The 10,780-nt window shown below is 44.0% G+C and overlaps 1 protein-coding gene across 1 annotated transcript in view; it reads right to left on the minus strand.

The window, feature by feature from the left end:
- The window catches only part of fgf11a (fibroblast growth factor 11a), a 167,183-nt gene extending 158,380 nt beyond the window's left edge, over positions 1-8,803 (minus strand). Inside the window, 2 exon segments of the mRNA XM_034106265.2 lie at positions 6,596-6,597; positions 8,611-8,803. Coding sequence (XP_033962156.1) covers positions 6,596-6,597; positions 8,611-8,803 — 195 coding nt within the window.
- Positions 8,804-10,780: the final 1,977 nt, after the last annotated feature.

Below are 10,780 nucleotides of genomic sequence, written 5' to 3' on the forward strand. Positions count from 1 at the left end.
ATATCTGCATCACATAATACACCAAGAGGGGGGGATAACAATAGCAAACAATTATTTTCCATACATTAGACGTGCATCATGCATCAGTCCTGATCCAGAAGCGGGTTTACGTAACATGGCAGCACAATACCTCCAGTATATATGCCATTGTAACATCCAGTGACTAACTGACTGGCCGAGAGACAACATGATTAGACACAATGGGGAAATACGGCGAGTGAAGAGCGAGACACTGAGGGAGAGACAGTTATAAGAAAGCCAGATGTCCTTGAGAAGATAAGTGGGTGGTGTGGAGGGGGGGCGGGGGCTATGGGAGAAAGGGAGGAGGCGAAAACAGGACACGAAGAGAGGGAGAAAGCTGATAAAGAGACGCAAACAGAGAGAGAGAGAGAGTGGGAGAAATATAGTCCTCTCTGGTGTAGCTTGTCTAGAGTGTCCGGTCTACGAGACAGTAAATCGGCCCGGCTCAATGTGTGCTCTCCAAACACTGCCGCACATTATTGATAAATCATTGTGTGTTAATGAGGAGCTGATGTGGCCTGGTGAATCACGGCACAACAATGAGCTACACACACAGCAATTTGCAGTGGCTGGATGAACACTTGGCCCCCGCGCTGCAGTAACAACTCAGTGTTATTCTATCCTGTTAACATAACAGAGGAGATCAGGAAGCTAGAGCCACACATTTTAAAATATAACTTCAGCCACGAAAAAAGACGGACCAAGCGAAACTGCTCATAGTGCAAGATATAGCTGAGCGAAATTCAGATCGTGTGGTTAGCAGATCATTGATCATTAAGGCAATTCATCAGGCATTACCACCCCTTTCAAAGTGAGAATCAAAAGCCAATTAATCTGGCAGAAATTCCACCCCAAAATTGCATTTAAAATCTGTAATTTGTCGTATTTCCGCACAAACCAATTTGCAGTGGCTGGATGAACACTTGGCCCCCGCGCTAGAGTAACAACTCTAGTGTTATTCTATCCTGTTAACAGAACAGAGAAGGGGCTTCCACAGCCGCTCAGAGGACAACACGAGCTCTTTTGGTTTTCGCTTTGATATCCAATAGGCGGCTTAACATCCTCATTAGATCATATCAGTGGCGGACACACGCGCCAGGGCGAAATTATCTCTGTCCCACACTCGCTGCTTGAATTATCACCAAATCTCATCATTCGTTTGTGTTGATTTATTAGTTCTTCTGTGCGTAGGTGTATTTTTATGTGTGAGTAAGTAAGGGTTTTCTTCCGTATATCTGCACTTGAAAGTCTGTGTGTGTGTGTGTGTGTGTGTGTGTGTGTGTGTGTGTGTGTGTGTGTGTGTGTGTGTGTGTGTGTGTGTGTGTGTGTGTGTGTGTGTGTGTGTGTGTGTGTGTGTGTGTGTGTGTGTGTGTGTGTGTGTGTGTGTGTGTGTGTGTGTGTGTGTGTGTGTGTGTGTGTGTGTGTGTGTGTGTGTGTGTGTGTGTGTGTGTGTGTACAGGGGCAAGCTGACCTTGTTATAAGCTGAGTGGGCTGGAGTGCATCATTAGTATGGGTTAGGTGAGGGTTAGAGGGCGCGTGTGTGTAGAGGTGAGGGGTGACAGAGTGGGGAGATATGTGGATTGACACCGTAACAGAGGAAGTAAAGGGAGGGGGGGAGGTATTTGGGTCGGGTCAGGACACGCAAACATACCTCTCCATTCATCACTTAGAAGCAGGTATCACATTTTTGAGGACACAACTCCTAGACTTTAACAGTGGCCTTAAATTACCTTCAGCAGTACAAGGGGAGATGCTCACAATGCAGTGTCGCATAACAAGACATTTAAATGCATGGTAACGACATCAACACACACACATCATGTCTGTTTGAGGTGTCATTAACTTATCTGTGGAAAGTGTCACAATATACTGGACTTCCAATGGGGAAACAAATGTGGTGAAATATGTCGGTGAGTCTCGAAAGATGGGATAAAGCAAAAAATACAAACAAATAATTAAACTTCAGATTTCATCTTTTCCATAAAAGTGGAGTATCCTTGGTTATTGTTGCAACATTTGGTCAACTAATGAATAAGTCGATTTATACAAAGAAGATTATTCACTTCCAGTCGACACTTTCCATAAAACCTCCTCCTGGTGCTGTGCCGTTTGAGTGTTTTCTGCCTGCCTGGGAACAGTAGATAACAGTTACTGACTTGGGCGTGACTACTGTATATGTTGTCATGGATGTCATTTGACATTCAAGCAAGCTGCAAACATAAAAATGAACGTTAATGGCTGCATCCATAATATCGACACGCTCACCCGGTGCGTCACAGTAAAACATTTGTTGATCATCTTGGATTATAAATTACAAGCTTGTACGAGTACTGATACTGTGATATGTCAAACTGTTGTCAAATCTGGGTGGATTTTTTTTATCATCATCTCTGCTGTTTATTGTCAAATAAATATTTGAGATTCTTTGGCTTTTCTCGTTGGCATCTGACGGAGGACATTTAAGATTGCGGTGGTCACATTTATGGGGACTGTGTTAGGGTTAGGATATACAGCAGTCATTTCACTGCTATTCTAACCCTAACCCACAATATTTAATATGAATCATTCACTGTGGGCTCTGCATGGGAATGATTTGAACTCTGTGGGTGTAATGTGTCAATAAAACCAGTCAAACGAGGGCAGTGGATTCCACCATTGTCCATCGCTCATACCAGATGAAGTGAGCAGAATATGGTTTGGCGGAAGTTAATATAGCTGGGCTGCCTATCCAAGTAAAGTCAAAGTGTGGGAAACACTGGCTTGATAAAAGTCAATAGAAGCCAAAAAAAGGCAACAGAGTCAATAGAAAGCCAATGGGACAATGGAAGCCATGGGAGAACAATGGGCACCAACCAAAATACAACACAATGCAAGACACTAAAAGCCACAAGGTGCAGAATAAGCCAATATCATCCAAATAATGCCAGCCGAAACAATGGAAGCCAAAGTGAATGCAAGCTGTAAACAGGCAGCTCTGAAGGGATGCCAGGAGGAGGAGGAGGAGGAGGAGGAGGAGGAGGAGGAGGAGGAGGAGGAGGAGGAGTTGGAGGAGGAGGAGGAGGAGGCTCAGGAATATTCTAGTCGTTTATTTCTGGCCAGGGGTCGACTGTGTCCTCGGGCTGAAGCTCAGAAAAGGAAACTCGCACAGAATACACACTAACATACACCAGCTAGACACACTCATGGCCAGGGGTCAGTAGTGTCCTTTCTACACTGACCACACACATGTAGAGGATGAGGAAAATACACACTGCTACACATGGTACTTAAAGGGGACCTATCATGCAAAATGCACTTTTGTACGTCTTTTATACATGAATATGTGTCCCCGGTGTTCCAGGGAACTCACCAAGTGTCAGAAAACACAACCCTCTCTATTTTCCTCCATACCCAAATCTCTAAAAAAGGGTCTGCAATGGATCTGATACAGACTGATCCAGATGTTAACACTTTACTGACGTCAGTAAAGTGGTGCTACGGCTATTGGTTAATTCTCCACCTATCAGGGGAATGAGAGGTTGGGCCACGGCCGGCCATTGCTGCTCGAAAGCGCTGGAGATGCTGTAGTACATATGCCAGGCCTGTAAGTGGTGCTGTAGTCTGCCACAAAAGCAGCGAAGAAGACTTCCCTTGCATGGTTGCCCTTCTGGTTATTCTCCGCTTTTGCGCCTCCTGCTTTAAAACAAATTAATAATGACTCTATATAATCATATGTAAGGGATAATGTGCAGCGACGCGGTCATTATGGGGAAAAGAACACCGACAGGCTGATCAGGAGCCCGACGCGAAGCGGAGGGATCTAGATCGGCATGAAGGCACATTAATGTAACATTATCCCGCCTATTACATGGCCACATTCTCGACAAAGTAACGACATGACTCCCAATATTAATTGAAATGCTTTTATTGATTTAAATTGACATGCATCCGCTAAGAAAAATAGTCCGTTGTTACTGTTTGAACTAACGTAGCAACGGCAGGAACTGCTTCGATAGTGTTTTTGAGTAGCTTTTTGATTACAGATTTGAAAACATCGTTGCTTGCTTTAAAAGTAGCACAATTCATTATGTCAAACCTTGGAAAGTATCTAGATATCCCTGACCTAATGCCAAAGTAACTGGCAACTGAATATGTGTCGCCGTATGATGTCTATGTCTGGACCGCTGTGTAAAAAGGAGGGTTTCTGCCCCATTACTTCTGTTATGCTTTGTTCGTTATTCTCGCGTCCAGGAGAGAAGCTTTAAAAGGAGACTAATTGAGTCTCTTGGAAGGTTCAAATGGGTACTTTAATTAATAAAAAGGCGCGGTAATGTTACAAGCAGAAGATTGTTCAGTCAGAAAAACAGCTGTGTTCTGGCGAGCGAAGGGAAGAGGGCGAGAACCACTTTTTCAGCTGTTAAAGATCAAATGCAAATATTTTTTTATAATTGCCAGTAAAATCGAAATCATATAGCTACAACACTATCTAAGATATTGCAGTATTGAAATCGGAGATAATATGCATCTGGCAATGCGTACTATTTATTTTGTTCAACCCCCAACACCAAGTCCGACGATTTATTACTCAGCCGCTCGTCTCCGCAAGATGGCGCTGCGCGTGACGTCAGAGTGTACAAACATATTTCCACCTGGCTTATCGCTCCATCTGTTCCATTTGAACTTTTTCACCGTAAAAATCATTTTATTACTTTGAATTATCACTATAGGTATTCATTCCATCCAAATACAACTGTTGTGAAAAATAAAAAAACATACTCTGTTATACTCTTCGGCCCCACGGACCCGAAACCGCGTCATTTGCAGGAAACGACGTCTAAGGAACCTTAACATTTAATAAACTATGAATATCTTATATCCATATAATGGGAAAAAACTCATTTAACTGATCTTTTTCATTTATTTTTTTAAAAAAAACACACAATGCTAACAGTGAGCCTCTGAATTAGCCCCGAGCGAAAAATGCTAACCTATTACTGCACCGAAAATCACTCCTAGCTCCCTTATTACTTATCCTCGCTGCACATCCAACACATTGTTTATGATCGTAAAGACACAGAATCTAACGGTGCCGACCTCAACACTGAAAGATACAAACTCATGAGGTTATCAACAAAAACGTACATCAAAACAAGTGGCGCTAGGTACTAAACATGCGCTAGGCTAACATGGCTTACCTTCCTCTTTGTCTGGTCTAAACTGGTCTTCAATGGCATTAAAACGATAAAAACGATGATGTAGTTAATCCATAGGTTAATATCCAATGGGGCTGTGTCCCCTTTGAAATGTTCTGATAATCTATAAGCAATACAACTGCAATTCCGTTATCTGCTGTCTGCTCTGTGCTCCGTGCGCTTTGAAATCAAATCAAATACAAATTTGTTTACCTCAATTATTTGGCGTTTCTGCATTGCCCGGCTCTTTTGTTCTTTCGGTTGTTTTTTGTGCTCAAATATGGAGGGGACGGCTCCGGGTTTCAGCCTCCGATGTACTTTAAATGCTTCTCCACCAACAGACTTGACGATGGCAGGATCAACATCGTATGCATCAGACGCGAAGTGGTCAGAGCACAACTTTCGGCAGATGATTTTGTCTTGGGAAGAAATGAATGAAAACTTCTCCCAGATCCCGCACCGTTCGTACATCCGAAAGCACAACAATAACCTATGTTTTGCGTGATTTCGCGGATATAATTCAGAGTTTTCTGCACCAGTCATGAGCGAAAAACACCGCTGACATGTGAACAGCGCACGAGACTGCCGAGTCGGGATATATGGCCCAGAGACTGTTTGTACAAAATGACGTCACGCGCGCGGAGGCTGCTGGGAATGACATGTCAGAAATTCAGACGGCTTTGGGTCGAGTTTTGTATCAATAAAAAGCTTTTTTTTTCGGGTGTATTATCTCGATTTAAATTAAATAAAAAATACAGGCAGTCTTAAAAACAACATTTCTATAAAAATGTAGCATATTTGGAAGCTTTGCATTTGATCTTTAAATATCCTCTGCTGGCTCCTCCCCGTGGGGCCGGTTGGCGCTGCTGGGGCCGGCCCTCCACGTCTCCAATGTTCGTTGTTGCGCATAACAGAGGATTCAGACAATGTACATTAAATATATAACTAAACACGCCTTTTCTCCTTCTTATCTCTTTCATGACTTTTCATTTAATACATTTTAAACACTGTAATCAATACTCCAAAAATACAGGAAATACTTCACGGCTGGTATCATTTCTGGTAGTTCCGGATGTTGTTTACGTCTGTAAACAAACGTATTCAAATAAACTGTACCTTCATTGAATATTCAGCAATAATAATATCTCAACGTCTATAGATGTAGTGTTGAAATCAGTAGGTTTCGGTGTGCAACACTCCGTGTCATGTCGCTACTAAATTCACCTCTATAGTAAATGGTATATTAGCCACATGCTAAATGCTAACCGGAGATGAAGGATTTTCAGAATAAAAGCTTAACAACTGGTTGTGCACCAGAATTTCTGGTTTTTCAGTATAAAACAGCATTTAAACTGACGATATGTTTAAGCTACTTTCAAAAGATTGATTTTAATTTCTAACACTTCTCTTCTTCTATAAGAATAAAACACGGAGGACGGAGATCTCTTTTTGTCCCCCTCCTCTCCCCGCTGCAGCCTAGCAGCTGATCTCAGAGCACACTCCCCTCTCCTGCAGGGGGGTGTGGTCAGCTGCAGCTCACAGAATCAGCCCCCTGCAAAAACAGCGCTGGAAAAAGCAAAAGGCCTAGAGCGAAATGAGGCATGGCTAAAATGCAGGATCTTTTTGGTATTTTGAAAAAAAAACTATATATATATACACACTTTATATAGGTATGGCCCAACAATATATTGTTCAAATATAGCATGATAGGTGTCCTTTAAGACAGTTGTAAATCACAACCCTGAAATGGTAAAGCTGGTAATGCGTCTCTAACCAAAGCCTCGATAACTTGTCCAGGCGATTGCTATAATAAACCCATCAGAGTGTGAGAAACACTGAACCCAATGGGATGGAAATGGTTTCCAACAATGGACATGGCACGCTTGGTCTTTTCCCAAAGAGCTGGCACTGCCACGACCCGTCCGACATACTTTACTATGGTAATTACAATATAGAGAGCAGCCGCCTCTATGGCAGATGCTGCTTCCGTTAGAGGTTCCCCACGTAATTACAATGATGAACTTGGCACAGTGAGGTGATAAATATCACAGAACACACAAGCACACTGGTACAGTGCAGAGAAGGACACACACTTTCTCTGCATGGACGTGCAAGGAAGGTAGATGTGGGGAAAGGAACACACAAACTGTAGACAGCTGAGGTGAGCACTTTCATGGAAGATATATAGAGTTATGAAAGATGAAAAATAAAGCTTTTTTTAATTAACAAAAACAATCTTTAAAAAAAATAAAGGTTATGTGTTAATGTATAATATAAAAAAACAATTAAATAAATGGGGGGTCATTTATAAATACCCAAAACAAATAAGACGAAATAAGGCTTTTTAAAGTGTAATTGCTTTGAAGAAACACAAGTAAAAAAGTGACTTCCTCCAAAGAAAATGTAAAAAATGCATCCCAATACAAAAAATGCAACTTTTGATTATTTATCTTTCAGCTTTTGATAAAGACAAATGATCAAACTATCTTACTATGGGTACAAATCTAAAATCAAACCTTGGCACCAAGGTGGTCTGACCTACAAAAGTACATTTTGTCCATGGACAAATTGCCAAATGTAGTATTCAGTCCTGCCTTTCCTTATATACATTTTGAAGTGTATTGCAGAATAGATCAAAAAGGTTTTGACAAGACCACAGAAAGTATGACAAAATAAGGAATCAACATATTGTTATCATATGGATACAGATGTTGAACACTATAGAATAATAATAATGTATCTTTGCCTCAATGTCAAAAACCTTCTCCATACTGTATGTAGCACAGACACACTCATCGCAAACATAAAGAGTCACTGTCTCATTTAGCTTCATTGAATAATTGTGCAATAATATTTAACATGCAAACACACAAGACAAATTAGGCCGCACTGTGCTCCACTTGCCTTGGGGGAACAACAGGGAGAGTAATGGCCCCCCAGAATTGCAAATGAGACGCCTCCTGACATTTTTATATCACAGTAAATCACCGTATGTATGAGCCAAGTTTGTTGTGTGCTCGCAGATTACCAGCGTGTGGTGGATGTGTTGACATGAACAGAGTCATCTCAACAGTCACAACATGGCCGAGGTTATGCCTTTGGTCTGTGGTCTACATCTGTGCGCATTAAGCTGGATTTGACTCCAATTGCTTTACAACCATAAATACAGGACATGATGTGTCCAGCTACCAGTAAGATTGGCTGGGATGTTTCCCAGATTCAGATTAAGTCCTGCACTGGAAATCAAAAGCTGTGGGCGTTCTCGATTTAAGCTTTACAGTTGAGGATTAATCAGTAGTCTGGGAACTTAACCATCAAAATCCAGTTATTCAGTAACGGCAGAAAATGGAGCAAAGAAGATGAAGTGAAGAGGAAGAAAGTGGAAAGAGTTTGATAGGAAGGCCTTTTGGGAACTCACCTGGTCTTTTTTCCATTTTCCTCCCTCGACTGCCACATAGTCGAACTTTCGATATTAATATTAGAATTTGCTTCTGGCAGAGCGACTTGTTGCTCTTTGGGCAGGGCTTGCGCTTGCTGGCGATCGGCCGGTTCGCCTGGGGGTCCTTGACCTCCCTGCGCTGGCGAATTAGGGAGCTGGCTAGAGCGGCCATCTTCCCAGCGCTGACCCTGCAGCCGCCTCACCAGCCTCTGGCGGCTCGGTGGCGCCCAGGTGTCGGGGGGTACCGTGGGCCACCCCCCTGCCCGCTCACCCAGGGCGACGGAGCACCGCTGAGGGAGCAGTGTAGATCGGTGGAGTGGGCTTCTGAGGAAGGACCGTATCACGGGGAGAAGGGCACAACAAGAGGAGATGGGGGAAATAGGGGTGGATACCACAAAGGCCCACCCAAAACTGAAAATGGGTGCTTTTTGAGGTTGGATTGATGAAGGTTTGTCTTCTAGTTTTTCGAGTTTATTTTCAGGTGAAGCTTATTACAAATCACTGTACTTCTTTTAGGACCAGTCATGTCATCCACCCAAATCCATTGCAGTGTAGCCCACCAATATGTCCTTGTCCAATCGACTCTCCTCCTGGAGCTCTAATCAAGTTCAACGCCGTCCGATAGAACCATTCGCTTCGTGACGAAAGCAGAAAAAAGAAAATACCTGCTCAGTCCTGCAGTTAAGACGCCTGCACCTATTCGGTGGGACGCCCGGATGTCAACGCTCCAAAATAACAGGAGTGACAGTGCTCCTTTTCCTTCTGTCCCCCAACCTGTACAATTTCTCCAAGCAAAACAATGTCAGAGCACGAGAAGTAGAAGAAGTAGAGACTGTCCGACCTGAGGTATCAGCTTTTGGAGCTGGGACGAGGAGGAAGGGGTGCGGATGGACCCCGCTGGACGAAGTGCATCTTGTTTCCGCGCTGTCTCCCAAGCTCTTCTGGCATCACCCTTGCGTTCACCCGCACCCTGAGAAAAGAAGGGGAAAAAAGACAGGGAGCTTGACAAATCCAGCATTTCCCAGAGATAGAGGTGACATTCAGAGAGCGACGCTATAGAGAGACCGAAAGGGACACAGAAAAAATGAGGGGGAAAGGGAGGGAGAGTCTATCTATCCCCCCTATCGGATCGGACTCTCCAACTCTCTAGGCAGCGCTCTACACCACAGCAGAGTATGTGTCCTTCAGCCATGCATGCTTCCTCGCAGCTGGGAGAAAAGAGGGATGAATGAATGGAGGGAGACGAAGGGAGAGAAGGTGAGGTGAAGGGGAATAGAGAGGTGACAGGTAGCCATGCCTTACGATAGATGCTGCTCCTCCTGCCAGAGTCTCCACTGGTGGGTGACAGTAGTCCGGTCTGGTTCTGTTGAGTCAGTGTGTGTGTGTGAGAAGAGAAAGTGTGTGTCTCCTCTACCTCAGCGCACACGTGTCAGGGAGTGTGTACATGTGTGTGTAAGAAGGAGCGACACAGTGTGAAGGTGTACGGGTGTAAGGGTGTGTGACGGAGGCAGCATGTACTCGTGTGTGTGTGTGTGTGTGCATATGTGTGTGTGTCTGACTTGCTCCCTGTTCACAGTGCATTACTGAGTGAGGGCTGGCAGCGTGCTTCACATACTCTCCCTCCCTCTCCCTCTCTCTCTCCCTCGCACACACTCCCTCGCCTCACTCTCTCAAATCTCTTTCCCTAAACCCTCCCCTTTGCTCTTCTTTCTCCCTCCCTTTTCTCCTCCCCCTCCGTCACTCAGTCCTTCCTTTCCACGTACAAAGTCGCTTCTACCTCCCCTATTCTCTCCGTCACTTCTCCGGTACCAAACTGAGCCGGGGTCAGAGCAGGGTGCCCCCACATCTCCAACCTCCTACTCTCCCGCCCCACCCCACCTTCTCTGATGTGATGTTGGCTTAAAGAGACAAACTAAGCCAGGTTGTCAGTGCTGTGCTATGACAAGGACGTATAGATGCCGTGACACTGTTGGGAGTCAGTTGGGACTTTGCGTCACTGCCGTCACATCATCCATACGTCTGCATCAGTCAGTCAGACGAACACACTCTTATCAAACACACTGCACACTCCACTTCAACAGAGTATGGAACTAGATCAGACGGGTTGTTAAAGAGCCAACGATTGTACAACTATAGAAGGAGGTAAATC

The sequence above is a fragment of the Pseudochaenichthys georgianus genome, chromosome 18 (genome assembly GCF_902827115.2).
Source record: "Pseudochaenichthys georgianus chromosome 18, fPseGeo1.2, whole genome shotgun sequence".
In the NCBI taxonomy this organism is placed as follows: domain Eukaryota; kingdom Metazoa; phylum Chordata; class Actinopteri; order Perciformes; family Channichthyidae; genus Pseudochaenichthys; species Pseudochaenichthys georgianus.